Genomic DNA, 22,426 nt, shown 5'->3' with positions numbered 1-22,426 from the left:
TAATCATCATCATCATCTTAATTGTTTATGTATAGTATTTGTCAAGTTCTGACAGTTTTTATTTCATGTTGGTCATGCTAACAATAAGTTTTTTTTAACAAATATTAATTTTACAAATTAACTATAACCGAACACGATTGGATAAAAATACTCCAAGTTATGAAGGTTTTACTAATTTTTGTCATTTTTTGCATTTTCAGAAATAAAATAAATTCTACTTCTTGTATCAGATCTTGTACCAGATCTTGTGCACGATCTTGTACAAGAAAATGTATTTAATATTTGTATACAAGAAAAAGTACATGTTCTTGTACATAATCTTATGCAGGTTCATGTACATGTACTTACACATGAAACCGTTCATGTCCTTGTACAATTTCATATGTAAAAAACTTTTTTTTCAACAAAATTTTAGATTTTATTAATTTAGAACCATTAAAACTCTTTAATTATGTATGTTAAGAATTATTGGTCAGCTTTAAAGTTGTAAGAAAACTACTGCGCAGTCTTTAAAGTTTTTCATTTTTAGTAAACGAAGACATAAATAAACATGTACAAGAAGTTGTATCAAATCTGATGCAAGAAAAAGTACATGAATCTACACAATCATATGTACAAGAACACATACATTTTCTTGTATACAAATATTAAATAAATTTTTTTGTACAAGATCGTGTACAAGTTCTGATACCAGAACTTGATCTAAATTCTGGTGCACGAAAATGTACATTTTCTTCTAGAAGATTTTGTACAGGGATTTTCAATAGGGTATAAAATAACAATTTAGAAATATTTCTATTAAAACAATATGAGAAATCTTGAATTCCAATTTACTCTTTATATTATAGTAAAGAGAAAAACTACAATAATTAAGTTAATTTTTTACAAAATCTATTTAAATAGGGCTCATTGGATGCAGAATTTAATACGCTTTAATAGCGCTAGAAGAGAAAAAATGTTTAAATTAAAATTAATGATGAAAACATCAGTTAAAGTTGAAAAATGGCGAGAAATGTGACAACTTCTGAACATTTTTGTAATTTTTCTTTTATAAATATTAATTTTAACAAAAATATCGAATATGGGCTAAAAAGCTCTGTTTCTCAGCTTCAAAATGAAAAAATAATTTGAAATCGGTGCAGAAATAAGAAAGATACAAAGGTTTTTATGCATAAACATACGTAAAAATGGTTTTCTAGCTCTAAAATGAAAATTTAGGGGTGTTTGGAGAATTTTATATACACCATTTTTCTTAGTTTTTTGTGACCTACAACCTCCAATAGGTTTCATAAGAAGTATATTAAAAAAAATTTTGTAGCACCGTGTTATTAATTAATTATTGTATATTTGCTAAATGTTGCAGTACGTATACTATTTATTAATTACAGAATATCATCAACTATCGAGATTATATAAAAGAGTGAAAGAAACTAACAGACGAAAAAGACTACATTTTTATACGAAAAATGTAATTATCTTTTTTTAATGACTGCGAGATTAAATCAAGATGCTCTAGAGGTAAATACAATTTGAAATTTTATAATTTTTATACTTTTGAAGCAATTATTTATTTAATTTTTTTAAAGGGTATGTTTGGGGTGATCCGTGGATGTTGCGGATGACATGACAAACCTGATCTACTTCTTTTTATCCAAGTATATCGTTTACTGAGTTTCTACCTATTGGTTAAGCCTCGTAAAGGATCGCATGTAGACGGATTAGAATTAGAAATCTTTGAAACACTTTTAAATGAAAAAGACACGGGAGTTGCTGACAATGTGAAACTGATGACGGATACACTTGATAAAATCATTGAACGTGGTGATCATAACGAGGAAGAGTTTACAGTTAGGCACGTACACGATTACAATGTAGTTGGAGTTAATAAATTCGTAGAAGCCTACTTTTCTGGATTTTTATGAAAAAAATTGAGTCTTCGACTAATTGCAGAGAGTGTCTTTCGACAGTCACGAAGATGGGAGGAGATTTGGAACGTGATTCAATGATAAACAAACTAAACAAAGGTCATTTAAAATATCCAACTAACAAATTATATAATCTTTTAAGTAAGTTGGAAATGGCCATCTTGCAAACAGTTGATCAGGAACAACTGAATTATTATTCATATCAACATATAATGCAAAATGGCTTATCGGAATATTTGACATTTGTAGGCTATGAATTACATAAAAAGAAGTTAACCAAAACTGTAATTCATTACTATACACTAACGAGAACAAAAATTATTTGTAAGAATCATAACAATGTTTATGATGAAGGAAGAAAAGAAGAAAAAAACTTAGAAAAATAGTCAAGCTTGTGGGAAGAAAGGAATGTAATACTGAAACAAAAAAAACAATCAACGATGGTTATGTACTAGAAAAAAAAATCAGAAAAGCGAAAAACGAACTTAAAAAGAGAATGATTGCAAAAAAACCTCAAAAGAAAACGGTTCCAAAAAGAAACCAAAAAATCTATCATTCTTAAATTCATAGAACTCTGTCCTCTTTAAATTTTTTGTTAAATTTTATTGAAATAATTAAAAATTTTAAGCATTTCTTTAACATTATTCTATTTTATGCAAATTTTATACATCATGTTAATAAAAAATGATATTTTATAATGTACATGTGTAAAAAAATAAATACGGTTACTAAAAATAATAATAGATGTTTAAATAGATCCTTTATTATATTACTACAAATATAAATGTATATAAATGTGTATAAATGATAATATAAGTATAAATGTGTCTGAATCAATCATAAATTAAAATTAATTGAGCACCTGAAAATAAGAACTCGCCAAGCGCTCGGTTGCACGCTACAAAGCCAGTCAAACATACAAAAATGATGAAAAAATAAAATTCAAAATTTTTTATTTTTGAAAAATGCTATCTTGTAGGAAATGAAAAGGCATCTTTTTTTCCTCTGGATTTCTCTCGTCAAATGGATAGTTTAATTAATAAATGTAAAAAACTAATAAATTTTTATTTCCAAATTTCATTCAATTTTTAAACATAAATCATCGTATCTTCGACAAATATTAATCAATTCAAATGAGATTTTGCATACTTCCGCCTTTGGGTCCATAGATGACGATAATCTAAAAAAAATGTTGAAATTTTTTCAATTGTTGACCAATTTTTAATTATAAACAAATACCTGTCGGTAATCATACTCAGTTATCTTCGCCGACAAAAAATCTGCGGGGAAGTTCATAGTTGAAAGAACTTCCAGTGAGACATTTGTGTTTTAGGATATAATAAAGTTTTCTGTAAAGTTTCATGTAGATTAATTCAATAGTTTAAAAAATATTGAATTTTTAAGATTGCGCGTGTGTCGCGCCAACGAGTAGGCAAGTGAATAGAATCGCTGAGCAGTTCATTACATGAAAAATGACCACTTTCTCACATCTTTCTTCTCTTAATTTCATTATTATTATATATAAATTATTTTAAATCAGGTTAAGAAATTAAATTTATTACTACTTGGTTAAATTTATTTTATGTTAATGTGTTAAAAACATACGAATAAAATAAAATTTTAAAATTATATGAAAATTTTTGCAAAAATTATTAAGATATTATTTCAATAATGTGTTATGTGTAAAAGTTTGCAATTAGCTAATTCTTTACATAATTTTTTTAAGAATATTTCCTAATTTTCATTTTATCAGTTGAATTCAGAATTTATATTGTCTATTTAAAATTTTCTATTTACAAGTTATTGTTGATAGTTTGTAATTGTTTTGTTGTTGATATGTTATTCATCGATTGTCAAATTTTCAATTGTTGTTGTAACCCGCTAATTTCTGTAGTATGGAATAAAGTTTCTAGAAGAAAACTTCGTTAATTTTTATAATTCGTTTATTTTTAACGTACAAAAAAATGGATAATTCTGTACTTGAAAAAAAAGTGCTAATGTGACCAAAGGTCGAAAGCGCAAAAGAGATGAAAGTTCGTGCATAATAAGTGTGAATAAGAGAAAAAGAAATGAGGTACGATATGTTATTATACAATTATACTGTTTTTTATTGTTAAATACCTATACTAAACTAATTAAACGGTCTATAAATACAAAGATATTCTTTTTCTAAAATAAAATAATTCTTTTTTCGCTGTTTGTTTTCTTATTTTTTTGTTTTGAAAATTAAATATTTCACATGAAAATTCTAATTTTTATTATTGAGTTGTATTTTTAAATATAAACAAATAAATATATATATATATATATACACATGATAAATACTAAAAAAAATATTATTTATCAAGCCAATTTAAAACAATTTATATATGTAAACAATTATGTCATTTCGTTGCGCGAAGATTAATTGCATACTGTTTTGCATACTTTTGTATATTTTGATTATAAATTTAGTTACCCATTTATGGTCCCTAAGGACTGCGGGGAATGTATTAAATAAATAAATAAATATATAATAATAATAATGAAATTAAGAGAAAAAAGATGTGAGAAAGTGGTCATTTTTCATGTAATGAACTGCTCAGCAATTCTATTCACTTGCCTACTCGTTGGCGCGCCACACGCGCAATCTTAAAAATTCAATATTTTTTAAACTATTGAATTAATCTACATGAAACTTTACAGAAAACTTTATTATATCCTAAAACACAAATGTCTCACTGGAAGTTCTTTCAACTATGAACTTCCCCGCAGATTTTTTGTCGGCGAAGATAACTGAGTATGATTACCGACAGGTATTTGTTTATAATTAAAAATTGGTCAACAATTGAAAAAATTTCAACATTTTTTTTAGATTATCATCATCTATGGACCCAAACGCGGAAGTATGCAAAATCTCATTTGAATTGATTAATATTTGTCGAAGATACGATGATTTATGTTTAAAAATTGAATGAAATTTGGAAATAAAAATTTATTAGTTTTTTACATTTATTAATTAAACTATCCATTTGACGAGAGAAATCCAGAGGAAAAAAAGATGCCTTTTCATTTCCTACAAGATAGCATTTTTCAAAAATAAAAAATTTTGAATTTTATTTTTTCATCATTTTTGTATGTTTGACTGGCTTTGTAGCGTGCAGCCGAGCGCTTGGCCAGTTCTTATTTCCAGGTGCTCAATTGTAAATTAATAATTATGCATAAAAATTGATCGTAAATTAAAATTAAATAATTGTGTAAAATAAAAAATTAATCATAAATTGAAAATTGATCATAAATTAAAATTAAAAAATTGTATAAAATGAAGAATTAATCATAAATTGAAAATTGGTCCCAAATGGAGGATTTAAAATTCCAATTGAGAAATTGATTATAAACTTATATACATAAATAACAGTTAATTATAAATTCACGTTATTGAAGACTTAACCTTTATATTAATTTTTGTTTTAGGATTTTAGTACCTTGCTTTGTTTTATATGTACTTTCTTTTTTCAAAACAGTTTCTTTCTAATAAAATTAATTTTATTGTCACAAGACATGACAGTTTTTAAATGTGGTTATTAAAATGAAAAGTTGTATCCATCACTCACTCATTAAATTATTATAATTCACAATTCGAAATTTGAATTTTATACATTAAAATTGTTAGATTCATCAATTTCATTCATTTTTTCTAAAGAACAATCTTTCTTAATTATTTGTAAAATTTCTTAATCTTCCATGTGCATTATACTGGAGCAAATGCTGTCATTGACAACTTGCAGAATGTTCTCTATATCTTTCTCCGTCTGAGGTTTGTCAAATTTCATCCATTTCAATAATTTAGAATGATAGTAAGCACTCATATTTAATTCTGAATTTAGAGAAACTGTTAGATATGATACATAATCTTCTTGAATTCTAAAAAACCAAGTAAAAAACAATAGTCCATCAGTACTTAGGTCTATCATTCTCATCCACTTTTTGCTTGGTAATTTTAAATTGTGCAAGTTCTTTACTACATTGCTATAACTTAATTCAATTATATTCTCATCCAAAATCATCTTCTTAACAACAATTGCTGTTTCTATTTGATACATTTACATTTACATTACAAAAACATTCTTATACTTGCTCACGCACACTCGATTGCCTACTATGAATTTTGCTTTCTTAGTGAAAATTTTTCTTTGTTTGGAGATGCGTTTCAACAGTATCTTTTCATCTTCTCTGCTGACATCCTTAGGTTTCATTCCAATAGTACGATTTTTATTGTTATTATACTTTGTAACAAGAGATTGTGATATGTCTTCCTATTTATGACTTCCTTGTAAGTTTAAGTGTGGCTACATCATATTTTTTAGTGTGCGGTTAAATCTGTCGATAATTAAAGTTTTTAAATTACTATAAGTTGAATACAGTTTAATCTTATATTATTTCATTAACTCTCAAATATAGAATTATAAAATATTTTCCTTTTATCAGTATGCAAGTTTTTAGGAACACGTCTATTCACAATGTGTAGATTCCATAGCTTCAGAAACATCTTATTCCACTTTTACTTTTTACAGGAATAGCTCATGCATACTTAGAAAATATATGTAATAAGCATGTAACTATTTGAAAAGTTAAAGTTAACTATTTCGAAAGTTAAAGTTAACTTTTTGAAAAGTTAAAAGAATGTGCTTTTAATATACTGAATGCGATTAAGCAAGTTTAGACAAGTTCCAACTTCATTGCTGGAGGAAACACAAAAAAAGACGTTATAATCTACAAAAAAAATTTATGCTTTTCACAGACTAAACATGTTTCGACTTGTCTTTTTTGAAAAGAAACAAAGAAAAAATTTATGCTTTTTACAGACTAGACATGTTTCAACTTGTATTTTTGAAAAGAAACAAAGGATAATTTATCCAAAGATGATGCCATTAATCTGAAGGAATCTATAAATTTAATTTCACATTATTTGTTGAATATCTTTTAATTCCATCAAGTATAAGAGTCATGCGGCAAATAAAATCGTCAACACAATTTGAGAAGCCTCGATATGTAATTGTTGGATTCCATACAGAAAGAAAAGATAAACGTAAAAAGTCTGCCTGTTATTTCGATCACTGTGACATTACAAATGTAAAACTCTATTTGAATTCACAATCATATTCTTATGGAAATTTAAATCTAAATTTTAATCAAAATCAATATTCTCTACTTTATGATATGTATGCAAATTTTTAATTTTCTTACTATGGGAGAGATTCTGAACCCATATTGAAGCTTCAAACTTTTAAATTATTGGCTCCTCTAATTGTTATTGATCGTTCAAAACAAAATGAATTTCTCACGCAAATTTAAGTTGATGTACGTTTGGAATTTGAATCTAGAAATAATATACCTGCTGAAACAACTGCTTATTGTCTCATCATACATGATCGCATTGTACAGTATAAACCAATCAGCGCTATCGTTAAGAAGATGTAAAGCAGTGGAAGGGGTAAAATGAAAGTAGTGGGGGGTTGAACTGAGAGGTATATAACTCTCGTTCTTGGGATAGAAATTTATTTCTATTCCAGGATGGAGTTCATCGTAGACGTTTAAGGCTTCAAGAAACCCTGCAACGATTTCATTTTCAATGAGTTGGCTATACTTCCTCTTGAAGATGATGCTCAACCTCGAGTTTACCTCTTTGAACCTCCATGTGCTTGGAATTCACTACCTGAACGTTATAAAAGTGAAAATCTCTGGCTAACAAACATTTATCATGGAATCTACTGGATGTCTGGTAAATGTAGCATCTACTTCTGCTACAATCCTACATCCCAATTTTGTCTGCACCCTCTTTATTTTGGTTACTGTATATAAAGCATTTGCAGTCAACACAGCAAGCGGTTTTGTTGGCAGGAAACTTTCCATGTGACCAATAGCGTTGAGTTTTTGTAAATCCATAATTTCTTTTTATATCTGTAAGCAGAAGTAAATGGAAAATTTTAATATAAAAATCAAAATAAAGCTGGGAGGGGAGTGGGTTAAAAAAGGATTTAAAGTAGAATATATACCATATAGAAAATGGAGTAGTGATGCTAATCCTGTGACTGCTGTTGATGTTGTTGCTTCAGTATATCTATAACAGTTATGCTATCTCTGGGCTTGAGTTCTGCATTATATCCCATCAGCCCCACTCTTCTTTTTTTCTCACTTCTTTTCACTCCCACTTTAAAATAACAACGCGGTCGGCAGCCCTAGTTGGGCCAACTATGAGGGACAATGGTCGGCATGACTTGGGCAGCCACAGTTGGGCAGACCATCTGGCATGACGGTCGGCAGCCAAAGTTGGGCCAACTGTAGCTGCCGACCGTCGTCTCCAACGATTGGCCCAACTAGGGCAGCCACAGTTGGCCCGACTTGGGTACCCATAGTTGGGCCAACCAAGTCGACCCTACGTCGGTTGACGTTATCAATTCGCAAGTTGGCCCGTCCTCTGGCTGCCCAAGGTGGGCCGACTGAGCACATGGTTGGCCCAACTTGGGGCCGACCGACAACTCGCACCTGGGTAACTGAATTTTCGCTAAACCAAATTTTTATTTAGCCAAATTAGTATTAGTATAAATTAGTATCATTCGATAACAGAGAATAGGTATCGACGCGTAGTAGCGCGCCGCGCGCGACAGTGGTGACTGTTTCAGCGCTTGCACGTCGCTTTTCAAATTCGCGTAATTCACTCATTTTTTAAAGGTACTAAGATTTTTTTTAAATTAAAGTTGAGAAAGTGTAGATTTATGTCGTTTTTGAAATTTTTTCCTAAACATATGAGAAATAGTTTAAATATTCATTTGTTTATTAAATAAACAATTTTTTTTTTCATTAACAACAAAGGTTAATTGAAAATTCTATTGCATTTTAAAGAGATATCATTTTTCTATATACTCACCAAATTTTATTAAATTTCATTAACAAGCAACAGAGTTATTGCAAATTTAGTGGAAAGGTAAAAAATTATTCAACTGTTAATAGGGTCAGTTGGGGTAAATGGGGATAAGAGGTTTTGGAGCTTAATTTACAGTTTTAAAATTAAGTTCAATGTCAATATTTTATCCTCAGATCACCTGCAAGAGGTTCTGAGTAAAACACAAATTCACTTGAATTTTTGATTTTTGTCAATTTGGTTAATAATGACAAGCTGTCCCCATTTACCCCAAAAATTTGAAAACTCAGGGTAAATGGGGACAGCTTGTCATTATCAACGAAATTAACAAAAATCAAAAATTCAAGTGAATTTCTATTATGGGAGTCATGAGGAATAAGAAAAAAATTTGGTATGATTTTCAAGTCTGTTTTTTTTCAAATGCGAGACAAAATACTGAAATGAAAAAAAAATTAAAAAATTTCAATTGGTTCAACTATTATATATCTACTACAAATTTTTTTCAAGTTTTTTCATGCTTTAATACAGTAGTATACTTAAGGAAACTTTTTTCTTAAAACTTTCTTAGAAACTATGCTGTCCCCATTTACCCCAAATTTTATGAAATTTACTAAATTTTGGCGTAAATGGGGACAGTCAGTTTCATGCGTTTAAAGCTTATCTAAATTTTTTTCTGCTGCATAAAATTAATCCTGGGAACGTAAATAAGAACTTAAAAAAAATAAAGCCGCAAATATTACCTTTTAAAGAAAGAAACTTAAGTAATTTGTGAAAAATAGCGATTTTGTCCCCATTTACCCCCGCTGACTCTAAATAATTAAAAAATTAATTTTTTAAAAAAGGCATTTCAGGAATGTTTTTAATTCGACTTCCTGCAATAGATTATGAAAAAAATATTTAAAATTTTAAAAGTCAGTTTTAGGTGTCCCAGTTGGGAGATTTTCACCTTTAAACAGTAATTTTTATTTTAAAAAAATATTTTTGACCAGTGTAAAAGCGGTTTACATTTTAAGTCTATTTTCATTTTGAACCTTTAACAAAAATGTAATTTACATATTCAGTCAAGTTTTGCCTTAAACGTTTGCCTCACATGCGGACATTTTAATATTTAAACCATCTTTTCTGAACGCGGAGATGGAACTTTCCCAAGGAAGCACATAAATATTGCTCAATTGACATGTGCCAGAAATGTCATTTAACCGAAATGTATGTGACACACATGTCATTTGACCATAATGACATGTTACAGAAATGACATTTATAAAAATTGTCATTTGAGATAAGTGAAAATTATCAAAATTGTCATTTGACATAAACTACATGTAAAAAAATGTCATTTGACATAAACGACAAATATAAAAAATGACATTTGACATGAATGACATTTATCAAAATTGTCATTTGATATAAACGACATGTAACATAAATGTCTTTTGACCTAAATATTCATGCGCGAATTTCAAAATTGACCAATTGATTGATTAAAATTGATCAATTAAAAGCTAATATAAAACTTGTGATTGGTCAATTTTAAAATTCGCGCTAGAATATTTAGGTTAAATGACAAGTTTGATAAATGTCATTATGGTCAAATAACATGTGTGTCATATACATTTCGGTTAAATGACATTTCTGTCACATGTCAATTGGGCAACATTTATGCGCCTCTCGAAGTATTGAAGAGACCCGAACTTGCGTCAATGGAGTAAAATGTAGCCAAAGAGTCTATCTTTCAAACATTTTTGGTTTTTGTCTTTATCGGCTCGGGGACTGGAGATAGAGTTCGAAAATTTAAAAAGTGGTGATCTCGCCCCACTCTACTCTATGTTATGCATGTGAATTTAAAATTTGAAGAAAAACTGTAAATAATTTATTTAAGAAAAGAAAATTTTGTGGTATAGTGTTGGTCGTTCTGGAACGAAAAAATGATGACGTTCTTCTTAATTTAAACACACTGAATGAAATTGTTGAAAATAATTTTACAGATAATGTAAATTCTGTATTCAGTGGTTTATCTAGTTGTAGTGTCAATCGAGGAAGTTTATATAACAGTTTAAACAAAAGTGACAAATTTATGGATGAAAATTTTTTTAGTGGTGACATTTTTGAGAAAGATGACGAATTTGAATATGATGACGAGTTTGAAAATGATGATGAATTTGCAAAAAATGACGAGTTTAAAAATGATGACGAATTTGATAATAGTAATGACTCCCGAAGGTGAGTTCTCTGAAAGTGAGAACGCGACGGGGGGTTAAGTGGAAAGGCGGGACGGACAGCAGCACTCTGTAAACAGGAGCGTTTGATTTTAATGTTCCATAGGCCCCCGTTTCAGTAGTCACAAAAATGAGTGGTAAGAAGAGTAATAATTTCTTGAACACAGAAATCAAAGCTCAAATTTAAAAAATTTTTTATAATCAAAACACAAAATTTATCAATTTTTGTGTACATAAGTACTACAAATTCCAATGACACATTATATTCCTCTATACTATACTACGTACGGCCCTGAGTGTTTACAATATTTGACCGCCAAACGGCTTGAAGGTCGAATTCTGAAGGTGAGAACCAAGTCTTTTCCATTTTCACCTTCGGGAGTTCCAGTGTAAATCTAATAAATTTATTTTATTTTTATTATTTTTTGGTTTTTTTAATTTAATGATGGAATCCAATATTAGATCGAGGTTGAATTTTAGTATCGGACCAATGTCGGATTCCAATATTGTAACGGTGTAGGAAAACAGTAGCGGTCCTATCTTACATTCCAACATCCTTTCGATACCGAAACAGTACCGAATATCAGTATCGATACGACATTGGCATGTTGAAATCCGACATCGGTCTGATACTGATCCGGTATCAGAACCCTCCTTGGGTAGGGGGGTACATAGTCATTTTTAGTAAAAATTCATGGTTTTTCCTTGGCAGCAATAAATTCCAATCACGTTCGCTATATATTTCCTGTAATCTACACGCGAAAATACATAAGTGTACCAAATTTCAGCCCTACAGAATATTCGTGTGGCCGCGGGGGGGATACACGATTTTAAAAAACCGATATTAATGAGGTTCCGAATCGAGTACGGAACCCTAAAAAGGCCGTTCGTTATTTCCAGTGACTGTAAAATCAGTACAAAATTTTTATGTATCTAATGAAGTGCAAAAGGTACACACAATGTATGTTTATGTAAAATTCATCAGAATGACCGCCTTAAATTTTCCGGAATTAAAAAACAAATAAAAAAAACCTGCAGAAGAGGAATTTAATTATTATGATTGGTTGGAGAAAATGGTTTGTCCGATTCCAAAAACTGATTCTTTTATGATAAAGTGTTCAGATTGTCCAGGAATTAAAAAATCTCCAAAAATATGAAATTAATTTTTAATTTCCATTAATTTCCAAAATGTTAAATATTATATTTATATACATACGAAGAAATATTTTACAATCAGTATGAAAAGATTATTAAGTTATAAAGAATTATATTTTTCATACAATCTTTAAATTTGTACTTTGGATTCATTTATTTATATTGTATAAATGTATTTTACAGTGTTCAAAAAGTATAGAAACTTACAAATATCTCGAAAATTACTTATTTTCATGACACAGAAACTGCAATAGTCCCGTAAAAAGAGACAGAGATATTGAAAGTTGGCCATACCTCTTTCCTTCTCTAATGGCGCATGCGCGATAGTGCAATGAAATTTCGTGATCTGAATTTTCTCAAATCTGTCATGTTTCATGTTTCATGTTAACTTATTCATGTTAACGATTTTGCTGCATCTGCATTAATAGTTTGCTCCAAAGTAAGATCAACTGACTGTTTGAAAAAAAGTTTATCAGTTCTTTTTACACCAAAAGTTCCTGTTTCAAAAACTGTTCTTAAACCAGGATGGATTTCATCTATGTTAATCAAATTATTGTGGTATTTTACCAACCAACGAACATAATTTCGAATGATTAGACACAAAAAACAAAAGTTGCTATTTTTGGCAAATGTTAGATAATAATCTACAAGATTGATATATAGATTTAATAAAACTGAGTAGATTTCCGTGAGTACTTTCCATTGTTTGCTCTTTATTCAATTCATACTTTCGAAATAGATGTTATACCGATTTACTAGCTTCGAAGTCATGTAATTCCTTTCCCGTATAATTTTTTAGAAACAGTATAATCTTTTCTGTTAATTCTTCATTCGTCTCTTCGAAGAATTTTTGAAAATGCAAAATCTGTAAGCTTAAAGACATCATTGGCTGCAATCTTTTGCACCTATTAAAATGTTTTCCCAATAAAAATGATATTATAGACCCACTTGTTAATAATTCTTTATCAGCCATCACATTTGTCAAACCGCAACCATGTTGTGAAAAGCTACAAAATAAATAAATAAGTTGTCAAACTTCAGACTTTCAATTGATTGAATTTGAAGAGCTACTTTTGTAATCGTTAAATCATATCGTTTTATCTATTGAAAAATAGTCCTTGATTTGTTTCTTATCTTCTGATCACTTTGATCTGTGGTCATCTCCGACAAATGAAGTCGCTTTTTTACGAGTGCAAGTGTCACTTTTTTATCAAGTGGGTGTAAAAATAAGCTATTCACACCTGAGAAATTTTTCAGCTATGTAAAGCTGACAGGACCAATTCTAAATATCACTATGGGACCTATTGGAACATTAAGGGCTCATTTAGGGTTAATTTAATGCCCTATTGCAGAATTTCCGGCTCTTTATTTTTTTAAAAATAAATATAGGTTTGTCAGCTTTACTTATAGCCAGCAGGACCACATCGGAGAATGGTTAAAAAAGTATTTGATTTTATTTTTTTAACTCCAAAAATTTCGGCTCATTTTCAGATCTCAATTCCCATATACACCATTCATTTATATTTAAATTTATTAACCCCTTGCCTGTCGAAGTGATTTCCATTGGAGTCAGATTTTCAAAATTTCAAAAGGGTGAATAAAGACTAATGATGCAGACTAAAATGGTCATTTTATATTTTTCGTGTAACGGATATTTTTCTGGTCCTTTAAAATCCGATATATGTGGGTTTTACTGTACTTCAAAAGAATATATATGGGACAAAATTCCTGAAGTGATCTATTTACCAAAATGAGAGCATTGCATTTTTTGAAAAATCATAACTATTGTATAACAGGGTGAAAAAAATTTTGATCTATATGGGCAAATCCACGAAACATTTAACTTTTATGATTCTCGAATCGAACACTTGAAAATCTGAATTATTTTTAATTAAAACTTTGGGTATATTTTTTTTTGCTAAATTATATACAAAGGAACATTTATGTACAGTATTAGAACAAAATAATTATTTGACAATTAGTTTTATAAGTTAAAAAGTGAAAAAATGCTCAAATTTCATTTGAATTTCTTTAAAAAGTTTATATTCTTAACGTTTTTATTTTTGCGGCGTGAAAAATATCACTTTAGCTACTATGAAAATATCTAAAAGACTTATTTTATCAACAAATTTTCACTATCCCATTAGTGTGCCACCACTAAAACTAAAAATACGAAGGTTTGATTGAGTGATAGCACTTTTTATAAAAATTCAATTGAACGTCTTCTTATGAAAATATCTATTACGGCGTTGGATAAAAATAAAAGTTCAATGCATTTCATAAAAGGTGATGAAAAAACAAAAATTTTAAGACCTTTTTCAATGATGTGCCTCTAATTGTATTCCTGTGGCAACAATTTAAAGATGATAATAAAAATCGTGATTTCATTTAAGTTTATACATTTTTGAAAGGCACAACTGCATTTTTGCTTTAAACAGGTCAATCTATGGTGTGATCGAAACATTTTCATACATATATATTTGAACACAAAAACGCCGCTTAAGGATTTTGAGTGAAATAAATTTTATTAAGTTAAGAATATGCTGAAAACACTTTTTTGGAGTCTTTACCCCCTCTTTTCTCAAAATCCTGACGTGCTAAGCAAATTTGGGTGATAGAATCGTGTTCAGAGGACGAAAATACTTTGGAAACCACTCCGATATCAAAAATAAAAAAGTTAAATTTTTCAATTTTATATGTAATTTATTAACATTAAAGAGTTTAAAGAGTTAAACATTGACGGCGTGAGCTAAAAATGAATCACGCATATGAATTTGTAGTGCTAAAATGTACTTAAACGTATATACAAAGTGACATCAATGTGCCTGCAAATTAAAAAAAGGAATTGTTTTTTCTTGAAAGTTAAAAGTTTCGTGGATTTGCCCATATGATTTCGAAAGGGTTTTTCCTGCTCTTTCGAATGGTGCAAATTTTTTTTTTAAATTCGAAATTTACACCGTTTTTGAAAATCGAAAATATTTTTGACTTTTTTTTAATAAAAGACACTTTTTTTCACCCTCAAAATGAAGCTTAAGATATATACTTTCAATACCAAAAAAAATAAAATGTCGTTTTATTTGTTTTCAAGATATTAATTAATCAACTAATTAATGTTAATAAAAAATGAAATATTTTACAAACAAATAAAGTGACCGTAAATCTGAACTTACCAATTGAAAGTTATCGTAATTGCGCATTCAATGAGCCCTATATAAAGTATTTTGGATAAGTAGATTGTTAATAAACAATTAGTTAACATTGCAATTGTTTTTAAAAAATCCTCTAATCCAAAATAGGCCATATACTCGTTGAATGCGGAATTACGTTAACTTTCAATTTGTAATATCTCAAAAACAATAAAAACGATTTTTTTGGTATTGAAAGTATATATCTTAGGCTTCATTTTATTGAGAGTGAAAAAAGAAAAAAAAGTATCTTTTATTAAAAAAAAGTCAAAAATATTTATAATTTTCCAAAAAGGGGTAAATTTTGAATTTGTCAAAAAAAATTATTTTTTGTTTGGTTTGACTCCACTGAGAACGATTCTTGAAATCGCAGTTTTTCTCAGAAAATTGAAAAAACCAAGGATGAAGATTCTTCTCCTGATAAATATCAGTCATCTGATACTGCTAGCAGTGATTCTAGTTTGGAGGAAAATAAGTGGGATTTTGATATTCTTATTAATAAAATAGAGTTTGAAAAATTAATTATTGAAGTCGAATATAACAGACGTGTGGGTAATAGAAATTATATAAGATTTCAATATCGATTAAAACCAGGATTCTGGGAAGATTTAATAAGCGAAGAAATTTATAAGAAAACCAAGTTAGAATGTGGCTTCAATTTTTTAAATCATCACCTGACAAAAGATAGAAGCAGTGGAAAAATAAACAGTATGTAAAAATCTGATAATAAACAAATTATTTCTCAACATGAATACACACTAATTTAAAAGTATCCAATTGATCTTAATAAGATATTTAGGCGATTTGCAAAATTTAGATGCAATTGGACACTATTCGTCAGTATGTCACCGCCAAAACCAGTGGTATGATTATAATGATCTCAGTGAAAATCCAACACCATTATCACCATCAACTGCGGTGCAACCGGATTTAATAATATATTTTAGAAATAATTAATTATTTTACCAAAGAAAGATTGTATTTTTTAAGATTCGCATTAAACTTAATTTCTTCAAAAACTTTTTTTATTATATAGTACACTAGAACATCGATTTTGTGCCGTTTTCGGTTCTGTTCACCATATTGGATCCGCAATTTAAAATTTTTAAAATAAAATGTCAGATTCGTTATTAGTGACACCGAAAACCCCCTAGTAACTAATTATAAGCGAATCCGATCAATTATAAAAAACTATTCCGCCATATTAGATCCGACATTTGGAATTCTGAAAATCTGACTCCAATGGAAATCACTTCGACAGGCAAGGGGTTAATAAATTTAAATATAAATGAATGGTGTATATGGGAATTGAGAGCCGAAAATGAGCCGAAATTTTTGGCGTTAAAAAACTAAAATTAAATACTTTTTTAACCATTTTCCGATGTGGTCCTGCAAGCTATAAGTAAAGCTGACAAACCTATGTTTATTTAAAAAAAATAAAGAGCCGGAAATTATGCAATAGGGCATTAAATTAGCCCTAAATGAGTTCTTAATGTTCCAATAGGTCCTATAGTGATATTGAGAATTGGTCCACCACTTTTTATAAACGGGTGTAATTATGACCGTAATTACGACTGTAAATCAGGTTTCAAATTTACAGGCGTATTGAGGACCATAATTACGGTCATATTTTTTCAATAGGGCATTTACATATTGGGATCTGACATGGGGGCGGGGCCTAAAGCAATATGGCGTAAATTGGGTAACACTTTTAGTGAATTTACATGGGAATAACATGGGATGCAGAAAATGTTCATTTCTATGGACAGTATTTGCACATGGGCAGGTACAAATCCTGCTCAACGAAAATTTATTGAAGGTGAACGCGTTTTGCAAGCCGGGCACATTATAAAGTGTGGTGTAAATCGTGTAATTTTGGTTTTGGTTTCGGAAATTTATGGAAAATTACGCTTAAATTTTTCGCTACAGTACTGCCACAGCCTCTCACAGAACACTTAATTCTGCAGGAAGATTCCTCACGCGGTAAAAATGTAACTTCATTCATAATGATAAAATAATTAACAATGACAGCGGAACTACAATTGCAAGTGACACAAACAGTTATCCAAAACTAGTTACATTTTTCAACACCAGATGGCATGTGTACGAATGTCAGATCCCAATAGGAAGGCACCGCAATTACCTATCTATATTCTAAAAACATTTACTATCATTTTATACCACAAAATGAAGTGTTCGAAAATTCTGGAACTGTTCCATCATTTTTACATTTATTAGTGCAACAAAGATGAGCCAATTCTAAACAACATAAAACGGGGCACCATCTTACTAATAAGAATAAAAACCTCCAGCATAATTCATCATAAGGTCTATGTGTCACAATAAATATTAATTATTTACTATTAACAGACTTTATATTTTCCATTCATATATTTACCCTTTCGGATTTTCACATATAATAATTTTTTTGTTAGGTGTTTGCAAATTATGTTTTAAATTTACCTTTTTAACAACATCCAGTCCTTCGACTACTTTTCCAAACACAACGTGTTTACCATCAAGCCATGATGTTTTTGTACTCGTGATAAAGAATTGGCTACCATTAGTGTTTGGTCCAGCATTTGCCATTGATAAAATTCCTGGTCCTACATGCTTCAATTGAAAATTCTCATCTTCAAATTTAGCACCGTAAATTGATTTTCCTCCTGTACCATTATGATTTGTAAAATCCCCACCTTGGCACATAAAGTTTGGTATAACTCTATGGAAACTGCTACCTTTGTAACTGAAACCGTGCTCCCCAGAGCACAAAGCTCGGAAATTTTCTGAAGTTTTAGGGACTACATCGCTTCTCAGCTGTAAACATATAAAAACACTTAACTTAGTATAAGTATTATAAAAGTACATTTTAACAATAATTTACGTACATAATATTTCATATTCTTCTTATTGCTTCTTCAAGGAGAAAGCATTGTAATACCAAAAATTTTTAAATTTGTTTTTTTGATTAGAATCAGCTATTAACATATGTTTAAGAAAGAGATGAATGATAGAATTCTGTACTACCATATTGCAGCTACTTTAGTTATAAATAATTTTTTGAAATTCAAATATTATAAAAAGTTTTACTATTTGTGTAACATTTTCTTAAACAATTTGTATTTGCGATTCATATTAACGAATTTTAACGAAATTTATATATTTTATACAGAAAAGTATTAAATTTAAAATAAAAAAAATCCTGATAACATAATTGTTAGGATCAGCTGATCATAACTTATTTTATATTCAGTCAAAAAAAGAAAAAAAATTGTTGTTTCTTTAATTATTATTATGTTACGATGGAGTATTAGCAAAATTTACTTTGGAAAGTGGCGTAATTTTGAACCTTATACAGAAGTTACTAATCTCAACTCCTAGAAAAAAAAATGTTTAAAATTAACGACCATAAAAGCCCCCGAGTAACAAGTTTCAGACAAATTAGAAGATTTAAATTTTTTATTCCACCATATTGGTTTCGACATTTTGAAATTTTTAAAATCAAGTTCAGATTTGTAATCAACGTCCCCCAAAACCCCCGAGTAACAAGTCTCAAGCGAATTGCGTTTGAGTTAAAAAAAAAATATATAAAATATATAGAGCGTTGATCGTTTTACCGATGCATGAATTTGATCGGTTTGTGATGCAGTATGTGTTGTCCGAGTGGCCTTTGTGATTTCATACTCAAAGAGATTCGAAAGTTAACCCCTTCACTGTCAGCGACACATACACTATGTCGTGAGAAATTAGGGGGCCCAAACTGTCAGCGACACATACGTTGTGTCGTGATCATCTTAACACAAAATAAATGAAATTTTCTATTTAAATTGTAAAATAAATTCTTTTATATCATTATTTGCACACTACAATGTTGCACTTTCAATGATGTTTTCTTAATTAATAATTAAGTACTTATTTATTATTTTTAACTAATAAACAATTGAAAAACAAGTAAAAATCATGAAATTTTTTTTTAATTTAGAGACGTCAAAAACCCTAAAAATACTAAGTTTCATAAAAAAATTTCGATCAGAATTTATTGGACATTTTGGGACCACAGTATCAATTTTTTCTCTAACAGTGAAGGGGTTAACTAAACTTTTTGTAAAATTGAAACTTTAATTGATAATCTTATAATAAAATTTATTTTCAATTATTTTCTAATGATGTGTTTCTTTGTCGTGCTATTTCTTTGAAACACGTTAGAAATAAATCATTTCTAACAGAATTTTAAAAAACTGATAACGGATTCGTGATAATCAGCGACCAAAAAAACCCTTAGATACCAAGTTTTATAAAAATCAAATAATTCTTTAAATATTTGACCGCCATATTGAATAGGACATTTTGAATTTTTAAAAATCTAACATCAGATTCGTAATAAGCGACACCAAAAAATTCCGATTAACAAATTTCAAGCGAATCTAACAACTTTTAAAAATTTCGTCCACTTGGTATGAAATTGTTTAAAAATATTATCTTTGAACACCATTTTGTGGCAGCCATTTTGAAATTTATTTTCTCAATACTCCTATCTTGTAGCCCAAACATTTTTGACGCGAAATTTTTAACATTTAGATGTAGTCTGATGTGATAAGCAATGAAAAAATTACAAAAACTGAAAAAATTCTAAAAAATCGGTTTTTCTTTAAAAAAAAGTGCATATAAATTATTTGTTTAAAAATTTTCGGTTTTTTTTAGCACACCATTTGATACAGCGGTTTTTGAAACGTAAAAAATGTCTCTTGCGAAGTTTGTATCGTAGCGTTTAAATGTTGAAAAATGTCCTCAAAGTTCGTATAAAAGTTTTGTACATTCCGGTGATGGGTTAAAAATAAAAATTTTCATAGAAGCAAATAATCTGTTTTTAGATAACCTATTAATTAAATGATTTATACAATATATTAAATTATTTTTACATATAACGTATGATAATAATTCAATTTTTTAAAAAGGCAATATCCTGCTAAACCACATTTCGTCACGAAGTACGAAATGAGTGAGTACCCTCTCACTATGTATTTTAATACACTAAACATGAATCTGACGTCAGATTTACTCAATTAATTAAGGATATTTTCATAACCTAATGTGATTTGTAATAGTTTAAAAAATGGTTTGAATGTATTAGATCCGTCACTTTGTATTTCACAAGTCTGATTTCAAATTTGTAATCTAAAAACCTCTAAAAAGTACATTTTGAAAAAAATTAACAATTTTTTTTTAATTTGTCCATTAAATTGAATTTGTTATTAATTGTACTATGAAAAGAACTTTAAATTCATAATCAGTGACTCAAAAAATAACCACAAACTAAATTCCTTAAAAATCAAACAATTTTTTAAAAATTCTCCTGTTATTTAGGATCATTTGGAAAATTGAATTTCAGATTCGTCATCAATGTCTCTAAATACCACTAGATACCAATTAACATGAAAATACATAAATATTAAAAAAATGTTGCCGACAATGATTTTTGAGGTTAAAAAATATTAGTATTCTATTATTTTCCTTTCTTTTAACCTTAAATATAACGTAATTAATTAAGGTAATTTAAAATAATATATCATATATCATTTACTTTTCGACAGTTGGTAAACAATGTCATAAATATTTCACATTTCTTTATTGTCTTCATTATTGTTTCGTAATGATTGTTTATTTTTTATTATAATACAATAATAAAATATTCTGAAGAGAATAAAAAAGACTTTTTTGTTGTTTTTTTATTGCGTTTACTATGTCTTACGAGTGATCATTTAAAATTTTTAATTCAGAAAAAGTCCTGACGTGATGAACCAAATTTGAGTTCAGCGCATCAAAATACGTAGGGATAGGATACTCTGGTCTGCCGCGCAGGTTACTTTTTGTGGGGTTGTGTTATTTGTAACTGACAGTAGAAACAAGAAATAACACCTTTTTCATATGCAGAATTTTTCAGAAGAAGAATCTTTCCTAGAATCAAAACGAAATTCGATATCAATCAATTTTTTGAAACTTTAGAAAAAATGAAAATATTTTAGCTTCTAAAAAGTTAATTTATTATTAAAGGTGTTTCTTTAAAATATTTATTAAAATAAAACGAAATAATAAGTAAATAAGAATGTATTAAAAATTAAGTAAAAAATTTAAAATTACTAATGTATTTTCAACGAAGTAATAATAAGTTTTAATTTTTGAAAAGTTGACAAAAACAATATTTTAGTATTCAGTTGTACTTATAATTGTTATGAATAAATTTTAAAATCATAACAATTCAAAACTTTTTAATGAAGAACTATTATTTAAACGTTTTCAAGTGACATTCAGATAAAATAAATCCCTTCCGAGGTTACAAGAAGATGTTTCGATGACACAATTAAATAATTCACATGAAGAATATTATGTAAATAACATTATATGTATATAAGCTCAGAATGTTTAAATCATCAAAATCTGAATAGAAAAATTTTAAATGAACGAACGAGTTTTGTAAATAATACTAATAATAAATTAAATAATAATTTTTGTAAATTAAATGCATCAACTATGTTAAAATTGTATTTAAAAAAAATTGTATTACAATTTTGCAAATAATTATTATAACAAAATCAAATATACTTTTTCAAAAATGACTAAAAAAAATGACTATACTAGTAAGGTAGATGAAAAATGCTAATTTATCTAAATAGAACAAGAGTAATTAAAGTATAAACAAAAAAATCTATTTTTTTATAATAAAAATATTTAATTATATTACATTATTATATACGTATTAAAAAAATCTTTACCTCCATTACGATGCGACCCACGTTCTTACCATCTGCGGTCATATCAAAGAAAACGCGTGGCAGACTCATTTTTTTTGCTTCTGCGACAAAACTTTGTACAAATACTGCAAAGCACGGCTGTCTCTGTCGGGCGATTGCTCCCAAATGATTCAAATGGTTGAAGGTCGAATCAATTGACACCCGACTACTGACTCGACTGATCGCTACCAACGCCATTTTCAAGTTTCTGTTCTAAAAATTTATTTTTTAAAAGTTATTTCTTTTTTAATATGTG

The 22,426-nt window shown here is 28.7% G+C and overlaps 1 protein-coding gene across 5 annotated transcripts in view; it reads right to left on the bottom strand.

Moving 5' to 3' along the window:
* LOC127278886 (peptidyl-prolyl cis-trans isomerase-like) overlaps positions 1 to 22,426 on the bottom strand; it is an 82,362-nt gene that overhangs the window by 20,913 nt on the left and 39,023 nt on the right. For 4 of the 5 annotated variants that reach the window (XM_051300817.1, XM_051300820.1, XM_051300819.1 and 1 more), the window contains exons 2-3: positions 22,153 to 22,383; positions 17,846 to 18,199 (exon numbers count right to left, since the gene is read on the bottom strand). In XM_051300817.1, coding sequence (XP_051156774.1) covers positions 17,846 to 18,199; positions 22,153 to 22,368 — 570 coding nt within the window. In that variant the 5' untranslated portion in view covers positions 22,369 to 22,383. The remainder of the gene's footprint in view (positions 1 to 17,845; positions 18,200 to 22,152; positions 22,384 to 22,426) is intronic. The other variant, XM_051300818.1, reaches the window with a different exon arrangement.

The sequence above is a fragment of the Leptopilina boulardi genome, unplaced genomic scaffold (assembly GCF_019393585.1).
Source record: "Leptopilina boulardi isolate dan_hultmark-lab unplaced genomic scaffold, ZJU_Lbou_2.1 LbouV2_213, whole genome shotgun sequence".
In the NCBI taxonomy this organism is placed as follows: domain Eukaryota; kingdom Metazoa; phylum Arthropoda; class Insecta; order Hymenoptera; family Figitidae; genus Leptopilina; species Leptopilina boulardi.
Note: the sequence above shows the minus strand (reverse complement) of the source record. Positions and strands in the feature narration are given on the sequence as shown.